This window comes from Triturus cristatus, chromosome 12, assembly GCF_964204655.1.
Source record: "Triturus cristatus chromosome 12, aTriCri1.1, whole genome shotgun sequence".
Classification (NCBI taxonomy): Eukaryota; Metazoa; Chordata; class Amphibia; order Caudata; family Salamandridae; genus Triturus; species Triturus cristatus.
Window position 1 is genome coordinate 303,132,140 of NC_140595.1, and position 20,513 is coordinate 303,152,652.

Below are 20,513 nucleotides of genomic sequence, written 5' to 3' on the forward strand. Positions count from 1 at the left end.
CCACCTGCTACAGTACAGAATTGTAAACTCCTGGGCATATGTTCCTGCAATTTGTAAGTCTCATCGCCACAGGAGAACAGTTGGTTCCAAAAATCTTGGGAAATGGAACACTCCTCCCTATCTCCAAATAGTAGTTTCCTGCACTTATCCCTGAAGACACAATGCCCGGTCTTTATCGGTCTACCTTTTAAAGCGCTTGCTAATACAGTATGGGCCAAATTGTTTTATTAATGTGGTGTGGCGCAGTACCAAAAGGGCTTTTTCCTGCTTGTTCGCTAACAGTATTTTCATTGAACTCTAATATTTGACACACTCTTAAAATCTGTCCTTGAGCCGGTCTGTTTTTCTTTATCCTCTTCCTCCCTCAATTCAGTTTTGAATCTATTATGCATCGACTCTCTATTTCTTTTCTCTGCAGTTGGTGCAGTGAGAAGCCTACCTCTAACCACCGCTTTCAAATTTCAAGTACAGGCCTTTTCCATGTTACATACAATTTCAATTCGCTGGGGAGAAAAGTAAATCTTTATATTTTTTAAATTACATGTATTTTCTGCTTTCCTTATCAGGAATCTTCCATGGGCAATCGCGATTTCCATGCCAGTTGTGACCATCATATACTTACTTACTAATGTTGCTTACTATGCAGTACTGGATATTGATGATATTCTTGCAAGTGATGCTGTGGCTGTGGTAAGTTAGAATTTTCATATTTCATATATTTGAGGAAAGGCATGTGAAATTTCAAGAGCAAATCTGTCTAAACTGCTGAGCTAGTAACGTGGACAACCGAGTTAAAAACATAGCGTCTGATGGCTACTTCCTGCAGATTCCTTACCTTATGAGTACCCTCTGGGTCTAGACTGGATGCGGAAATCTTTGTCCACAATAGCACTTAATCACTGCCAGGTGGTGGCACACATCTTCAGTCATGGCTCCATTCACCTCGGGTATGATGTCATTGGATTATATATGGCACCATTTTGCCCAATTGTGTCAGTTCTGTTTTTCACGCATTATTGGTCTGGCGCTCTCTGTATCTACTGAATAAATTACTCCGTGATTTTGAGGCATCTACATCAGATGGCACCTTCAAATGTCTCCGGAATTTAAACCCTGTCAACAATATCATAAGAAGATGTCTTTATTGGATCCCTATGACCTCTGCATGTGGAGTTTAGGGCCCGATCATGACCCATCTACTTGTGACTTAGTATGTCCACTGATCTGAAGGCCACCCGGGCAGTAGGTAAGTCTTCTGACAGGGAACAATCCTCAAAGATGTCTCCCTGTAAAAATCACAACTACACCAGAATGCCTGCCCTGAAGGGAAGTTTGGAGACTCTCTGGTGCCATTCCTTGATGCCAGTCTTTTCAGCATCATCTTCTGAGTCAATCCCGGTTCTCAAAAAGTTTAAACTGAAGTTTTCCACTTTATCTGGTGCTCTTCTCAGGTCAGGGCCTTTTGAGGTGCCTTGCTGTCTGTCTGTCTTCAGGATTGCTCAGAAGCCCTCTAGGTCACTCCTCAAGCAAGGGCGTCATCGATTGGATTTGGCTGGTTCGAGGCATGTGGGCTGCTGAATTCATATCTGTGCATAGATCGCCGCCTAGTGTTGGGTCCGGATGTTTGCACGTTGTTGTCCTGGAAGAGTCTTCGAAGTATCCTGGGATAGGTGACTCCTCCCCTGGACTACAGTGCGCATGGGCATCCTCTCCATCCTCAGATTGTTTTTTTCCGCCATTGGGTTCGGATGTGCTATCTTGACTCAAGTTAGGAAAAACTTTTTCCAGGCCAAAAGGCCTTTAGTTCGCGTCGGTACTGTTCTCGATCGGTATCGATAGTATCTTTGTTAGTTTACTAACTTCCAGAACCAACTTTTCGCATCTTACCCGACCGTCGATCCGACATAGACGATGGAATCGAGGACACCATTCAAGCGGTGTCCGGTATGCAATGCGAAATATCCCCACATCGACGTCCATCCGGTGTGCAACAAATGCCTTTCACCGGATCACGACGAATCTACATGCATGGCCTGTGCCCGATTTCGATCCAAGAAGACTCTACGGAATCGACGAGCGGCGAGACTTGAGGCGCAGCAAGCGGCACCGGCCCCGGCCGACATCTTCAACGCCGAGACCGAAGATGTCGAAGAAGTGGAGAACCTACCCTCCAGTCCCGCTTCCGAACATGACTCCGGATCGGAAGACGTCCACGAAACACTCTTTCGCAGAGATGAAGACGACACCGAGGTAGGAGACTACAATGAGGCCTTAGGGGCCGAAGAGAGTAGCTCCGGTGACGAGCAAGGCCTACCCGTTCAGACTGAAGAGAGCCCAGTGTAACAGTCTATGGCTCCGGTCGAGGGATCGCCTTCGGGCCTTACCCAAGACCTATCCCGCAGTTCTTCGGCCCCGCCCTCGGGCCCGGCCTCGGACATTCAGCGGCAGCCATTAATGCCCAAACCGGCTGGTTTCCCTTCTTCGAAACCGAAACCAAAAGCTGTATTGGTTCGATTGAAACCGAAACCGAAAGTGGCGCTGGTCGGATCGAGGCCCTCCACACCTTCGACGCCAGCAAAACGCGTCGGCGCCGAGCGCACCAAACGAGACTTCGGTGCCGAACTTGAAGCGGCAGACATCGGAGTCGGCATACGGAAGAAGGCCTTCGGTGCCACCAAACCTGCTCAGCTCCCGGCACCGACGCAATCGACTCCGACCCCAAAGGTCAAACTGCCTGCTGCGTCTCACACCGCTTCGACGGCAACACCAAAGCCACACTCATCGAAGACGTCGACGGCCATTCCCGCCCCTCGACTCGATGACCCACCGGCGCCGAAAAAGTCCACGGCCGCCTCTACAGAACCGGTCGGCGCAAAAGAATCGAGGACGCTCCAGATGCGACCCGTTGCTGCGCAAAGCACCAAAAAGAAAACGGTCCTCCAGGACACGTCGGGCTCCGAGCCAATAAAAGCTCCAGCAGCCTCTTCGGCACCAGCCAACATTACTTTTGGCCTGCCACCATCCACGGCCCCGAAACTGTTCCAAATCAGGACACGGGTCACCCACACCACGATCACACCTGCCGAACGCTCTGCGGAGACGTCTCCATCGCATCTCATCGACACCGGCAGGATGCTTATCCACAAAAGGAAAATAACTTCTGAGCCAGCTTTGGACTCCTTCCGGATCCCACTTAAAAGAAAGCTGCCTGTGGCTTCGGAACCAGTTCTTTACAAACCTTTCCACTCACCCTACCAGGATCCACAATCCTTCTCTCCCACACAATCCGACACGGATGCGTTGGAGGACTACATGGGTGACCAAGTCCCCTACCCCGGAGACATGGACCCTGACGGCCAACAGGACCCTGATCAAGCTTGGGATGACCCTGTGGACCCAGGTGCACCTATGGATGCACAGGACCCGCAACTCTATGGAGCAAAAACATCTCCCACAGAGGACACTGCAGCGTTCAACGCTCTAATTGAACGTGCTGCGGCCAATCATGGCGTGCAACTTCACTCTGACACCGTCGAGGACGTCTTTCTTATGGATACTTTCGCATCCTCAGAAAGGAATGTAAAGACTCTGCCCATGTTGAAGGGGGTCCTCAAACCAGCCAAGGACATCTTCAAGGAACTCACCAGGGCAAGAGTGATAAACCCCAGGATCGACAAGAAATACAGATCAGCGCCTGGGGACCCTACTTACAATAGAGGCCAATTACCTCTAGATTCCATTGTCGTTGCGAATGCTCGCAAGAGGGCACACTCGCAAACCACAGGTGACGCTCCTCCCCCGGACAAAGAGTCCAAGGTGTTAGAGACCTCTGGCAAACGGGTTGCCGCCCAGGCAGCTAACATATGGCGCATAGCCAATACTCAAGCGCTCCTCGCTCGCTACGATAGAGCGCACTACGACACATTAGAGCAACTACTCCAACATCTCCCTGACCAATACAAAGAAGGTGCAGAAATCCTCATCAGGGAGGGACAGCTCCTCACAAACGCATCCATCAAGTGTGCGCTGGATGCCGCAGACACAGCTGCCAGGGCCATAAACACTAGCGTCATGCTGCGACGACATGCCTGGTTGCGAATCGCCGGATTCAAACCTGAGGTGCAAAATAACATACTCAACCAGCCTGTCAACCCCGACTATTTATTCGGGCCGGAGGTTGACACCACCCTGGAGAAAATAAAAAAGGACACGGACACTGCAAAGTCCATGGGGGCTCTCCAGACTCAGTCCTTTCGGAGCGGCTGCTTTCGTCGCCCCGGAAATAGAGGAGCAGGTAGAGGACAGGGGTCACAGCAAACATACAACAAGGGCAATACACAAACCACCTACGATAAAAACATCCGGGGTGGATATCGTGGCTCCAGTTCAAAGGGCAGAGGACGCGGCTACGGCAACACCAGGTCCTCCCCCAAGAACAAGCAGCGACGCCCTCTCCCTTCCTCCCGACCACATAACACCTGTCGGGGGAAGGCTACAAAGGTTCCTGTCCACGTGGAACTCCATCACCACGGACAGGTGGGTCAAAGATATTGTCAACTACAGTTACTGTCTAGAACTAACCTCCACTCCACCCACAATACCTCCAAAAAACCGTCCTATGTCCTCAGAGCACTTAACGCTCTTACAGCAGGAGGTGCAAAGTATGCTTCTAAAAGGCGCAATAGAGGTCGTACCCGTCCACGAGCAAGGTACGGGGGTGTACTCCCTGTACTTTTTAATACCAAAAAAGGACGGGTCACTCAGACCTATATTAGACCTGAGACCCCTGAACCGATACATTCTTTCCGAGCATTTTCACATTCTCACTCTACAGCAAGTCCTTTCGCTTCTCAAGCAGGGAGACTTCCTGGCCACACTGGACCTCAAAGATGCGTATTTCCACATACCCATTCACCCCTCACACAAAAAATACCTCAGGTTCACTGTTCAGGGGCAGCACTACCAATTCAAAGTCCTTCCCTTCGGCGTGACAACAGCACCCAGGGTTTTCACAAAGTGCCTAGCTACTGTGGCGGCACATCTACGGAGGCAGCACGTACACGTCTACCCCTACCTGGACGACTGGCTCGTTCAAGCACCGTCAGCCCAGCAATGTGCCAGCCACATGTCCCGCACCATTCACCTCCTTCACAGTCTGGGATTTCACTAAATTACCCAAAATCCCATCTCCAACCTGCACACGTACAACAGTACCTAGGTGCGACTATAGACACTCTGGCGGCCACAGCTCAGCCAAATTTAGTGAGGATCAACAGCATGCAAATGCTGATTTCCAAGTTCAAACCCCAACACTCCCTTCCTGCGCGAGTGTTCATGCAGTTGATAGGCATGATGGCCTCCTGCATTTTCATAGTCCCGCACGTGAGATTACATATGCGCCCGCTTCAGCAGTGCTTAGCACGTCAGTGGAATCAGGCTCACGGACAGTTGAAAGACCTAGTGTTGGTGAGCGGTCGGGCATACAACTCTCTGCATTGGTGGAATCCACAAAACCTTTGCAAGGGCCGACCGTTCCAAGAGGCTGTTCCACAGATAATACTAACAGCGGACGCGTCTCTCCAGGGATGGGGAGCTCATGTACTCCACTACACAGTGCAGGGACTATGGACAACACAACCGAAGAAGATGCACATCAACCTTCTGGAACTGATGGCAATCTTCCTAGCTATGAAAGCATTCAAAGTACATCTGTGCAACAAGGTCGTGTTGATCCGGACGGACAACATGACCGCAATGTACTACATACAGAAGCAGGGAGGAACACACTCTCCACAGTTGTCTCATCTGGCTCAGAGCATGTGGAAGTGGGCCATTCAGAGGAACATGTTCCTCATGGCAGAACACCTCCCCGGCAAGGACAACCAGATGGCGGATCTGCTCAGCAGACACAGCCACCAGATGCACAAGTGGGAGTTACACCCATCAGTACTCCAACCGTACTTCCAGCAGTGGGGTCACCCAGACATAGACCTATTCGCCACAAGCGAAAACGCAAAATGCCAAAGCTTTGCCGCCAGGTTCCCACATCCGCAGTCGCAGGGCAATGCGATATGGATGAACTGGTCCGGCAGATTTGCGTACGCTTTTCCCCCAGCACCACTGATACCGCTGGTGGCACGCAAACTCAGACAACACTCACTGACACTCGTCCTGGTTGCTCCAACGTGGGCACGCCAGCCGTGGTACACCACCTTTCTCGAGCTTTCCGTGGTGCCGCATCAAAGGCTGTGGATCAAACCCGCGCATTTGACGCAGAACCATGGAGAGATTCAGCACCCAGATCCGCAACAGCTGAACCTGGCAATCTGGCTCCTGAAGTCCTAGAGTTTGGCTACCTAAACCTGCCACCTGACTGCATGGACATCATTAAGGAGGCCAGGAGACCCACTACCAGAGCTTGCTATGCAGCCAAATGGAAGAGGTTCGTCATTTATTGCAATAATAATGACATTAACCCGCTAGACGCATCCATACAAAACATAATTTGTTACCTCCTACACCTATACCGATGCAATCTGGCGTACACCTCTATACGTGTCCATTTGACCGCCATATCAGCCTATCTGCAGACCAGGCAGCACCTCTCTCTATTCAGAGTGCCTGCCATCAAAGCATTCTTGGAAGGACTCAAACGAGTCATTCCTCCAAGCCACCCACCGGCTCCAATGTGGAACCTCAACTTGGTCCTCACACGCCTGATGGGTCCACCCTTTGAACCTCTACACTCATGCGAGCTTCAATTCCTTACCTGGAAAGTAGCTTTCCTAGTAGCGATCACTTCTTTGAGAAGAGTTAGTGAACTCCAGGCACTAACCGTTCAAGAGCCGTTTATACAGGTTCACGCCAACAGGGTCGTACTACGTACCAACCCAAAATTCATGCCCAAGGTAATATCGCAGTTCCACATGAATCAAACTATTGAACTGCCTGTTTTCTTCCAAAACCCACAAACTGTCGCAGAAAGAGCACTCCATACACTAGATGTAAAGAGGGCCCTCATGTACTACATCGACAGGACTAAAGCCTTTAGGAAGACAAAACAACTTTTCGTTGCCTTTGCCCCACACCACAAAGGTAACGCTATCTCCAAAGCAGGTATAGCCAGATGGATCGTTAAATGTATTCAAATTTGCTATCCAAAGGCTAAACGCACATTAACGATTCCCCCACGAGCCCCCTCAACTCGTAAGTTAGGGGCCTCCATGGCTTTTCTAGGAAACATTCCCCTGCATGATATATGTAGAGCAGCCACCTGGTCCACTACACACACATTTACAAAACACTATTGTGTAGATGTGCAATCAAAACAGCAGGCAGCTGTAGGACAGGCTGTTCTCAAAACTCTTTTTCAGACCGCTGCAGCTGGCACTGGTAGCCGCCGCTAATAAAGGGCACTGCTATATATTCTATGCACAGATATGAATTCAGCAGCCCACATGCCTCGAACTGAATATGCTACTTACCAGTATGCATCTGTTCTTGGCATGTAGGGCTGCTGACATTCATATCGCCCTCCCTCCTCCCCGGCGCCTGTAGCAGCTGCAGCTCTCAGAATTACTGTATAGCATGGTCATCACTTTCTGTATCTACTCCATCACTGCCACAATGGCGAAAAACAATCTGAGGATAGAGAGGATGCCCATGCGCACTGTAGTCCAGGGGAGGAGTCACCTATCCCAGGATACTTCGAAGACTCTTCCAGGACAACAACGTGCAAACATCCGGACCCAACACTAGGCGGCGATCTATGCACAGATATGAATGTCAGCAGCCCTACATGCCAAGAACAGATGCATACTGGTAAGTAGCATATTCATTCTGGCATCACTGGAGCCAAGAAATCAGAGGTTACAAAAAAAATATTATTTCATGTTGGGCTACCCTTTGTTTTAAAGATATGCTTGCTTTGTCCAAGAAAGACCCTCTGGCTGGCATTTGTGCACACTCCACTAGGGCTATGACTCTTGCCAGGAATGTCCTGTCGATTTGTGTTGAGCAACAACTAATGGTCTCCTCATATGTTTTTAAAACATAATTGATTACTTTCAAACAGCCCGGGCACACAGTGATATTCCCCTGAGGTGTATTGCATCACTTTCTTGATTAATTGGTTCTACTCAGTCCCACCTACTGTGGCATGAGTGTATTTCTTTTGGTCTCATCCATACAGTGAGGAATCTATGGTAAGAAGTTACTTACCTTTAGTAACCATATGTGTGGTGTATAATAGACCTTCTTGCAGATTCCTCACTTCCTCCTCCTTTCCTTTTGAGATCTTACCAGTCATGAGATACCAAGCAGTGCAGTGATACCTGCTATTATTGTCACTGTTGTAAGCTCTTTTGGTTCATCTACACACGTGTTGGTTGGGCTAGGAAAATATACAAGTTTCTGACAATAGATTGTTCCAAGTACACCCTGATATCACATCTATTGTGAAGAGAACCGTGACTAACTGTGTGGCATGACCTGGCGGAGCTGGACAGCTGTTGCTGAGTAAAATGTTTTCTGGATCCATTCTGGGAGCTGGAGAATATTCTTAAGGTGAGGAATCTACTGGAAGATATTACCCACCAGAAATATTACTGTAATTAACTTTTTAATTGCCATGTTCCCTGGATGTGTGATTGTATGCAAATCATGATTTTCCAGTAAAAGCTATAAATCCAGTTTTATGAATGAAGAATGATCTAACAACTGGGCTTGTTTACTTTAGAATTTTGGACATCATGGAATTACCAGGGCATCGACCCAGGAAAAAAGCACCGGTCTAACTTATTTGCTGATCTTGGATGTATCCTCCCTGCACCAACACACACTAAGTAATGAAACATTTTTCACTGTCACTTTGTCTGACATCCGTGTTGTGTAATGTGCCACCCCACCCTAGTATGACCTGCTGAGAATAACCAGAGCTTGTGTCCAGCAAGGTTCTTCAGCATTAGGTTAGCACACACTTCATAACTGTTGGACCTAACATCCCTGGTGTATGGTCTGCCCCCAAATTTTGTACCTTCACCCATCCTGTTACCGGAATAGTTTTTTGGTTTGCATTTGGACTCTGTGCACTTCACAACTGATAAAGTGCTTGTCTCCCTAAAACATGGTAACATTGACATGCATCGTATTGGCACAATTCATTTACTTATTGTCCCAAGAAAATGGTCTACATCTACCCATGGCCCGTAAATTAAATGCTACTAGTGGACCTGCAGCCCTCATGGTGTCACCCACTAAAATAGCACTTCAAAACATGTCTCAAGCATGCTGTTGCACATTTTAGTACAATTTTGAACTGACAATTCAACCTGGTAAAATAAACCTTTTGCCAGGCCTAAACTTTTCTTTTTAATACTCTTAAGTCACCTATAAGGTAGGCGCTAAAATCCCATAGGGCAGGGTGCATAGTATTTAAATACCAGAACATGTGGGTTTAAGGTCTACATGTCCTGGTCTTGAATAACTACTAAATTCTCTTTTCACTATTGTGAGGCCTATCTCTCCCATAGGATAACATTGGGTTACCTTACTTAATTTAATAAGTGCTAATGTTTGATTGAGGGAACAGTTAGAAAATGTCATGTGTGTGACTCAAATACATTGTAATTTAAAATGTTCTATAATGTTAAATTTGGATTTTAATTCACAATTCTGAATATGTCACTTTAAGAAATGTATTCTACGTCGCAGCGATGTAGGAGACAGATCTGGCCGGTGTGCTACATAAGTATAACCCCTTCCAAACTAATATTAAACTTTCAGGTTGGCGAGTGTAAAGCGCAATTTCTGGCTCCCTAGCATCGTGCTCGTTTACATCGAGCACTTTTAACAAGAAGTTCGTCTTCCCATTGCAAGGAAGATATACAGCCTTTGAATTACTTGCAGCATGTAGGTGCAGGGGATACGGTAAAAAGAGAGAATAACTATCTGGTTTGTTAAATTCAGCATCCCTTTGCGAAGTCTCTTCCACATGACTAATGTGCAGAGTGCGCAGACGTAAATAGCCCCCAATAACTGCATGCAAGTGATAATATCCCTGAAAGGTTGGGGGCCCGGATACCTATTGAACCGATTATTCGATTCATTTGCCTTCAATCTGGACACAAGCATTAGAAGATTGTCTCCGTCAGCCATGCCTGGAAGAAATAGCAGCGCAACCCCCTGCTACTGTAATGCAGTTCACCAAGGTTTACCCATAAAACTGCGGTTAATACATCTACGGTTGTGGATCTCTTTGCCCCAATCCTTTGGTGTCTCCGTTTCTTGCTTTGTCCTGATGATGACCTTGTCCTAAGTAATTTTGCCAAGGGGTCGAAACGCGACATTAACATATGTAGACTATTTTTCGGGCCTCCTATTATGAGTGCCATTCAGAACAACATATTGTCCCAATCAGTCACACGTACATACTTGTGTATATATCACAAGCCCCCTTTTTTATCACTTTATATCACTTTTACTGCTCTGTCACTTTGTAGGGCCACCTTGTCTTTCAAAAAATGTAAATGTTGTGTCATATCATTATGAACCGTTGCTGCAATACTTGAACGAAATTGGTAAAATAAAAGCACCTATCGTCTAACCAAATAACGTGCAAAAGAGTTTCTTTATGACACTATTGCAGTGGAAGTCCAAGGCTATACTTCTCCCACAGGGCCACCTTTTTTGATAATTGTCTGGCCCATTGTCCCTGGGTTGCCCCCCTTTTTCTGACATTTATTTGAGAGATTTTGGCATTTTTTTGCCCTAACCATTTAATGCTGGTTGCAAGTGTCCTGGGTCACATGACTGTGAGTGACTTAGCTGTTGGAGATGTGTGACAAAGAGGGTCTAGGTGTTGGCAGGATGAAGGCTGGGGCGGCGCTGTTCCCCGTCCCACTTGCACCTGCAAAGGAATCTGCCACTAGCCTTTTACCGCCCCAGACATTGTGAAGGGAAGACTGTTCCAGAACCAGATGTGGGGGTAGACCATGTTATACCCCCACTTCGAAGGCTGGCATCCGGTATAAAAATTGGACACTCTGAACACCTCTTCAGAACACTCCTGGACCTGTCTCATAGTTCAGATGGTTTGCCTTGTACCCCCAGAGAACCTGCTGCTACCAGAGGACTACTATTTGAGAACTGCCTGCTGGTTGGGACCTTCCTTGCTGCTTGAGCACAGGACTATCAGAGCGACTTTATGGTCTATATTGCCTGGCCTTCTGTCTGAGCAACATGGACATAACAAGCTCTAGAGACCTTGAACCCTGCACCTGGCCTCTGCTGGAGTGAGTCCTGACCCCTTAAGTGGTGCCCACCATGGAAGTGGTGTTAAAGGTTCTTCTGCTGCTTAACCCTAACATTGGTACTTCATTATTATTATTTTGTTTAACCAAAAGTGGCCTGGGAACCAACAGAAGACCAGGACCTACTTGCCAGACAATTCGCTTCATGTGCATCGCCAATCGGCCTGACTCCACAGTAGCTCCCATTACGTTCTTCTTCACAGCAGCAAATCCTGTTCAGTGGGACCTAATAGTGAAGGTATCCAGCCTCACAAAGCCCCCTCTGCTACAGCCTGCAGTTTCTTCCCATTGGAGGTTTTTGACTTCCAAATAAAAGTGATAGTCTGACGGTAGAAATCATAACTGCGTCTCTGTCCAGTGGCTACCGAACAGTGATGCTTCCTCCTCAGACACAATCAGCTGCATTGCCCAGCTGAACATTACCTTCTCAGTACATATTCTTCAAAGTCTCTATTTGATAGACTTCTAGCTGCAGATTCCTAACCTTGGAATGAGCCCCAGGCGTCAGACTCGCTCTGGAAATTCTTTGTCATCAGTGCCCCTGTGTGCCAGTAGGTTGTGTAGTTCGGCTCCCCTTGGCGTCATCCATGCAGAAAGTGGGGTGTGGTGTCTATATAGGCGCCACCCCAGTGCACTGACGTCAGTTCTTTTCTTTCCGCGCCACTCAGCGCCGATCTGGACAGAGCTACCCTCAGTTTCTTTTGGCTGATTATTTTTTGATTTGTGTCCAAGTCTTTTTGAGAATCTTTTTTCCTTGTGTGGCAGGTATTTCAGATAAGAAAGCCGGCATCTGATAGACATCTAGCTGCAGGTTTATTACCTTCAAATTTTCTAGGCGTCAGGCTGGATCCAGAAGACCTTTACTCTAGAAAAACCCTTGCGTGCAGATAACTGGCATCAGTTGGCTCTGCATGACGGCGTTGTCCATGCCAGAAATGACTAACGCATCACCTATATAGGCTCCACCTGGGTGCGCAGACAACAGTTCTTTTCTTTACACGCCAGCTAGCACAGATCTGTGAAGAGAACTACCCTCTGTCACTTATTGACAGGCTTTTTTCAATGTTTTGTCGACTATTTTTGGTATGTATGTTTTTCCACAATGTTGAAGAAGACTTATGGGTTCAAACCATGCAGCCCCTGCCATTGTGCCATGTCGTGACGGATCCACACTTCCTTTGTCTCTGGTGCCTGGAACGTGCTCAGACTCGAGGTTGTGCTCGGACTGCTGGGCCAGGGCTCTGAAGACTTGGAGGGAGCGGTACCTAAAGGTGCTTGTGGCCCGGCACTCGGCTCTACGCCATTCGCCCATGAGGTCTCATTCGAGAGAAAGGTCTGGGCACTTCTCTGGAAGTCCTAAGCCCTTCTCCTCCCGATAGTAGTCATTGGATCGGTCGGTAAGAGGCATGAGAAACACAAGAAGTCGCAGCCTGCTTCAACTTCTCCCAGTCTGTCGGCCGACGTGATGGAGGTGTCTTGACGCTCTAGGCCTTGTTCTGCGGAACCTGTACCCGGGTCAGTTCTGCGCTTCCCTGCCTTTCCAGGAGCTGGAGTGACCCCTTCCCAGCTTAAAGAATTCTATGACGCCATATGCCTCCTATTTGGGCGACCTGGCCCTCCGAGCGCACCTTCGGCCCTGGAGGCTCAGAGGAGGCTCCATCAGGTTCCATGCCGGCGGTTCGGGTCAATGCCCCCCAGTGGATCCGGTGACTATGATACCTCTTGTCTCTTCCTAGATCAGGCAGATATGGCCCTGGAGCGTTTTAAGATCTCACGGGCTATGGCCAAGTCCTTAGGCCTCTCAGTCACCACCCATCCCCCATCTGCTTTCTGCCCCTTTGGTGGTCACAGAAGAGCCTTTCAGCCACGGCAGCCATATCCCAGCCACAAGACAGCAAGGTCAGCAACCGCTGCACGGGTGTGGGTGCAGCTCCTTTCGACCCCATGGGTCAGGCGGCCCGAGGTTGATTCAGTCCACTCTTCCCTAAACCTTCCTAGTCTGGCCCTCCAAGATCATGGGGGACCAGTTGGTGGTAGGAGCAGCCATCACCTCCACCACTAGTAAAACATCTCATCGAATAGGTGGGTTCTTCAGTTAATCTAAAAGGGCTACTCTGTCCCTTTCGAGACTGCCCCTCCCTTCATGTCTACAACTTATGAGTGGCTGATGTAGAACCACCTGCACTTGCTTCAGGAGGAAGTCAGGACTTTCTTGACCAAGGGAGCCATAGAGAGATTCTGGTGCCAGAAGTAGGCTGTGGTTGCTATTCCCGCTACTTTCTGGTCCCAAAAAAGGACAAGGGCTATTCTTTATCTGCGAGCCCTCAACATTTCAAACTGCTTACTCTGACTCCGGTCTTTTCTGCCCTAGACCCCATAGACTAGATGGTAGTGTTGAATTTGTAGGACGCCTATTTTCACATTACAGTCCTGCCTGCCCAACGGTGTTACCTGCGGTTCAAGGTAGGCCACAAGCACTTTCAGTTCATAGTGCTGACCTTTGGCCTTACCAGCTCCCCTCGGGTGTTCACCAAGGAGATAGGCGTGGTCGCAGGTCATCTACATGAATCAGGGGTGCCACTCTTCACCTATCTTTAACGACTGACTGTTGAAGCAGAGCTTGCCCCAGACAGTCTTCGCTCACCTTCAGACAACGTCGAACCTCCTGCTTTCTCTGGGATTCACTATCCACGTACCAAAATCACACCTGAGTTACTCTGATACACCCCCTTTATCAGAGCTGTTCTGGACACAGTGCAGTTTTGGGCCTGTCCTCCCCAGCGGCGAGTCAGGATATTCGGGCTATTATACTGATATTTAAGCATTTATCCTGGATTTCGGCGAGACTGACTCTGATGCTGCTGGGCCTCATGGCCTCCTGCATCCTGCTAGTGAGACATGCCAGTTGGCATATGCGGGCTCTGCAGTGGGACCTGAAGTTCCAATGAGCGCAGCATCAGGAGAATATCTGACGTGGTCCAGATCTCAGAGAGAACTGCACAGGACTTGCAGTTGTGGCTGATCAACCCCAATTGGGTCAGAGGCAGGCCCTTCTCCAACCAGATCACACAGTGTCATGTGCGTCCCTTCTGGGATGGGGCGGCCTTCTGGGAGAAGTGGAGATTAGAGAACTCTGGTCTCCAGGAATCCTGACCCCACATCAGCTGGCTGGAGCTCCAAGCGATTGGATTGTCATTGAAAGCATTTCTTCTTTCCATCAAGTTAAAGCTGGGTCACGTGTTCACAGACAACACCATCGCCATGTGGTAATGCAACAAACAGGCGCGGGTGGGGTCGTGGACCCTTTGTCAAGAGGCCCTGCATCTCTAGACATTGCTGGAACAGCAGGGCATGTCCCTGGTCGTTCAACACCTGGCAGGTTCTCTAAACGCCAGGGCAGACAAACTTAGCCGCCAATGCCTAGCAGATCGCGAATGGCGTCTCCATCCGGAGGTAGCGTAAGGTCTTTTTCAGCAGTGGCGAGAGCCTTTGTTAGACCTGTTTGCCTCCACAGAGAGCAGGCAATGTCAGCAGTTGCATGAAGACGGCACCTGAACCCATCTGGCTTGCATCTGTCATGATGATATTTTCATCTCGTGTGTCAAAGGGTTTCAAGGGTATAGCATGTATTATTTCCTTTTTTATGAGCTCAAATTCCTGAATATGTGCTTCACACCAAGCATATGTTTCATTTCTTTTTGTTAATTCCTCATTTGATAAGTTTTTTCTGCACGCTCTGGTATGAATCTGTAATAAAATTCTACTAGACCCAAGACGGATCTTAATTGAGCCACGTTAACAGGAGGTTTAAAATAGTCAATGGCCTTAACCAAGTTAAATTTAGGTTCTACTCCACTTGGCGATAATGTATACCCCAGATAATCAAAACTGGGAGAGCTAAACTTGCATTTTTCTACACTGAGTTACTCCCCAGTGCTTTTAAAATAGATAAAACTTGACGAATTCTGTCATCAAGTTGGTCCTGATCCTTACCAAACACTAGAACAAGGTCCTGGAATGCTATGACCCCTTCTTTGTGTTTGAGCAAGCTTTCTACAATTTGTTGAAATATGACGGAAGCCGATGCCAACCCAAAGGACATGTGATTACATTTAAATAACCCTTCAGGAGTTATAAAGGACATTGGATGTCTAGAGGCAGGGTGCAGATTGATTTGATGATATGCAGACGTCATATCTAACAAACTGAAAATGTTGCCCCCCCTTCAAGGTGGAAACCATTTCAGTGATGTTGGGAAGCGGGTGGTGATCAATCCAGATCAGCTGGTTGAGATCGCGCAAATCCACACACATACGGACTGAGCCGTTAGCTTTGTGTGCCAAAACGATGGGGACGACCCAATCTGAGCACTCACCAGGTTCATTGACTCCCTGTTCACAGAGTTTATTCAATTCTTCCATCAATGCGGCAGGCAATGCTAAGGGACTCTCCTAACCTTGTGAACAACAGGCCATGAATTATCCATCAACTTGATCTTGTGTGTGAAACCCTTCAGTATGCCTAATTTCATTTGAAAAACCTCAGGAAATTGTGTCTCTCAGACATTTTGTTCTTTTACCGAAAGAATGGGCAAATAATCATTCCTCAACACTACTTGAGCCGGATTGTTCGGGTCAAGCAAAATACCCAAGTTCTTCTGGTCGTACCAACCTAACAAACACAAATCATCCTTGGCTACATATACAACCCACGCCATGCAATTTGTTTGAAACTTCGAACTAGCGTTGAATTCTCCCACATCATCAATCATGTTTCCACCATAACCCACTGGGTGAATTTTAGAATCACACAGTTGAACTCCTCCAAAATGTTTACGCCACACTTTTTCCCTCAGTATTGTGTAAGGCGATTCAGAGTCCGCCATAACCTTAATCTCCACACCATTTATGTTCACTATGCAAAAAAGTGTCAATTTTTTTTTGACACAACCCCACACATGATTCAGCAACTCCCATCTGTGGATGCTTCCTTGACCATGAGCACTTCCCCTTCATCACTAGTGGAATGCTCCTCCTCACCACCTTTGCCGGGAACCCACCCTGTGGAACTTGTTTTGTTGTGCTCAATTTGAAGATCTGCAAACTCTAGTAAAATGTCCCTTTAGCATACACTTGGCTCACGTGCGCTCCTTAGCCGGACATACAATGGCATTCCCCAAATGAGATGAACTACCACACCAATTACATTCTAATTGTCTGAAAGATTGTCTTTTGAAAGGTTTGTCTGGTGCCTTTCCTGCGTCCTCTTTGTACTCTCTATCTTGGACGCTATCTTCATGGCCTTCTCCAACGTCAGATAAGGTTTGGACAACAATGCCTCCAGGATTTTTTTGTTGTTGGTTTTCTCCACTAATTGATCTCGAATCCTTTCTTCCTAAATCTCTATTCACATGAAACAGCTAGACTTCTTAAGGCTCCCAATAATTAGCAGCAGATTCACCCACAATTGTAATTCTTCTGTAAAACCTATGTCTGTCCATTATGACATTTTTCCTTGCCTTATACCTAACATTCAGAGCCTTTATGGCTGTGGCAAACTCATCAATCACGCCGTCTGCCTCTCCTACGCCTTCCCTTGACAAAACCGGTCCATAGGGAATGTGTTGAGAATTTTCCATCCTTCTGAACCTAGACAATGGTGAAGAATGGCAAATTTCTTTTTGTGATTGAAAGAATCACCTTCTAACACATCCAAATATGCCTCAAGGGCTTCTTTCCATTGCTCCCAATCCAACTATGGAGTGGTTGGACTAGGAGAAAAACCTGGTGGAGGAACCAGTGAATGCTGCATGACTTATTATTATTTTCTTTGTTACTCTTTTTGTACTTAATAGCTGTGAGAAGTTGGCCTGGTATATGCTGTCCACTAGTTATAGTGGGCATCTTGCACCAGTCCAAACGACCCTTATTGATGATTAGGTTAAAGACAACCTTTATTGAAAGCTATCCTAGTGGTAGCTATGGAGAGCAGCCTTCAGGCTAAGTCTCGAAGGAATGGAAAGCAGCTTGGTTTACCAGATTATAACCTCCTGAATGACCAAATGAAAGGAGAACCACACAAGGTATATATAAAATATGTATTTATTACTAAACACTCTCTACTAACCTCTTTATGAGATTAGAGAACAAGATGCACAATATTAAAGCACTAGAGTGACAGTAAATAGCACAATACACAGTGGGCTCCAGGGGTATAACAACCACGACTTAACTAGACACAGTGACTAGAGCACGTAAAATCGCTGGGACCCCAAGGAACCACCCAAAGTAGTGACACAGGGGACTCACAGGGGACGTGTGCTCCGTATGACTATAGGAAAGTCGCAGTTGGAATTTTAAAGATTAAGGACACTTAAGAGAGGACTACATGCAAACCCTTTGAAACATAGAAGGTTCTAAGGCCGGCACCCTTGAGAGTACCGAGGTACCCGTGTTACCTATCCCAGGAGAGCCGGGTGCATAGGGGTCAAGTGGTGTAGGATACGCTTGTTGATTTCAATGGCGTGATGCGAAGAAATGCTGCTGCTGGGAAGATGAAAAGTGTCCGTTTTGATCCAAGCCTGGATCGGAGCTGAGAAGAACCTGAAAGCAGAGGGGACAGAGTCTGGGTCACTTCACAGGGACCAGGGGTACGATAGACGAATGCCCACCAATGTCGGGTGTTTCAGGTGAGATGAGGTGAAGCTGGACTCTGCAGCCTCGGGGACCAGGAGACGTCGACGACGACCAAAGTCCACAGGCGAGCTGTCCCACGAAGGATGTAGAGTGCTGGGGGTGGGGTGGGGGGCATGGTGGGGGGGGGGGGGGAGTCAGTGTCAGGATTGAACACCAACAAGCCTTGACAACTGCAACTCACACGGTCAGAGAAAAGATGCTTCGGAGGAGACCAGCAAGGTCCTGGGGGACTCCCCAAGCGATGGAGAGTCAGGGCACAACTGGAGCAACCAGGAAAGCCCACTTAAAGTCAAAGTTCCCTTCTCAGGGACCCACAGGTCGACGGACCAGGAATCGAGGAGGGACCTCGAGCTGAATCACAAAATACCAGCCCACGGAACACTCGAACACTCGTGGAGTGTTAGGCCGGAAATCTTCTGTGGAAATACTGCTCGGGTCTGGACTACAAGTAGCTCAAAGCACAGCCTCAGGAGTCGCCAAAAAGCATATGCTGCTGCAATTGTACACAGTGCCCAGGGGTTTGGGTTGCACGGTTCCCACGAGGGATGCGGATCTCAGAATTGCTGAGATCACTGATCAACCTCAGAGACCACGGGAACCCACCTCCTGTGTTGAAAAAATCTTCGGAGTCCTTCAAGAGCTGCGTAGATGCAAATCGGTCAGATGCGTTTCAGGTGCCTGCCTTGCAGGGGAGTAACTCCTTTACTCCAAGGGAGATTCTTCAGTCATCCAACGTAGTGTAGATAGTCGAAGTACTTGATTTCTGTAGCAGAGTTTCATCCAGGTAAATCTAAAGTCCTGTAGCCAGGGGTTCCTACTTTATACCCAAGGAAGGGGTGGGACAAACTCTAGGGATCCACCTATGGGAGGGTCAGGACAGAGGGGTGGCTACACCCATGTCCTTTGTCCAGTTTCGCGCCAGAGCAGGGGCTGATAGCCCCTGCAACCGGTTTGAGCTGGACTATGCACAGGGACACCAAATGTGCCCCCAGTGCAGACATCAAAGCACTCTCGGAGTGCACCCACCCAGCCCCAATACACTAAAGCCTGTCTGGGAGGTCATCACACCTCCCTGTGACAGGAAACCTATTGTCAAGCCTTTCCCTGCCGGAGTGCGTCCAGCAGCAGGAGGGCAGGCTCGGGTCTGTGGCTGGCAGCATCCATTTTGGGATGCCAGGGACTGTAAAGCTGGTACCTGGTGTACCGGTGCTGTCCTATTTCTCCCTCTAGTAGGGTGGAATCATACCTTGCACACCAGTTACTGGTGTGGAGGTATGATTCCAAGGTGTTTGACACCAAACACAACGTGTTTAACTTTTTAAAGATAGCATTTACCGCAAGGTTATAATGCACTTAAGTATATATGGTTGGCTGCATCACAAACAATCCCGGAATAGAGGTTCCGAAGGCTGCAGAGGGGCTCTGCTCATGCATGGTCACCCTCTCACATAAAACCCAGCACCCTGCCTTCATGATTGATAAGGCCTGCCATAGGGGTGACTGATAAGTTTATATGTGCAGTGATAAGGATAGATATAGTGAACCTATATCTAAGTAAGGGGTGCATGCACCACCTTACACAGGCTGCTGTAGCAGACCTGTGGTGTTATTTTGAATGGTCTCCTAGGGGTGGAATAATACATGCTGCTGTCCCTGAGAGGCCTCTGGGGTACCTATGCTCTGGGTACCTAGTATACAATATACTAGGGACTGATAAGGGTACCCCAGAATCCAATCTGGAGTGTACCTAAAGTACATGAACAACTAATTTACGGAGAAAACAGATAGACTGGGGTCCTGATTAGCAGTATCCCAGTCAGACTAAGTCGAAAACCAGCAAAACACCAGGAAAAAAGTGAAGGTAACCATGCAGTCAGATTCCATCTTCCTACAATAGCCTAGGATAATGAGGATTGATACGATAACTTATGTAAATAACGTCACCTTAATTTGTGCTGTCGAGCCTGTCACCGTGGAACAGGCAAGAAACTGCTATGATGACACGCCCAGACAGAATGTGGAGAAAATAAAGGACTGAACTGAATTGAGAAATGAACACTGCCACGAGGAAGAATAATGGGGGCCAAGTGCTTAACATACTTTAACTATGAGCCAAATGTGCATATCACTGATGGTGACATGTAGGTTATACTAGTGTGCACATCACTGATGTGCATCCCAACTTAAAATGGCCACAACGGAGATGTACTAATTCTTCAAGTCGTCCCCAATTCAAAATGGTCGCGAAGAAGGAACGATGATGTCAGAATGTAGGCGTCAGGATGAGGTGCTGGCAATTGCATGAGCTCTGCTGCAGCACGGGGCACAGAATCAAAGCAGCGCGAGCAAGATTTAACACGTCCTCCAAATTCCTAAAATGTACAGTACCTGAAGGCAATTATGTAGGACCCCGGAAGACTGACTGAGTCCTCCCAGCTAGAGAAGGCTTCCGCTCCCTATGACGTTGGAGGACCCGTGAAGGCAGAACATGGTCACTCAGTCGCACTGA

General features: G+C 47.9%; 1 protein-coding gene across 1 annotated transcript in view; it reads left to right on the plus strand.

The window, feature by feature from the left end:
- Positions 1-20,513, plus strand: part of SLC7A6 (solute carrier family 7 member 6) — a 310,477-nt gene that overhangs the window by 141,539 nt on the left and 148,425 nt on the right. Inside the window, exon 5 of the mRNA XM_085637726.1 lies at positions 567-690. Coding sequence (XP_085493852.1) covers positions 567-690 — 124 coding nt within the window. The remainder of the gene's footprint in view (positions 1-566; positions 691-20,513) is intronic.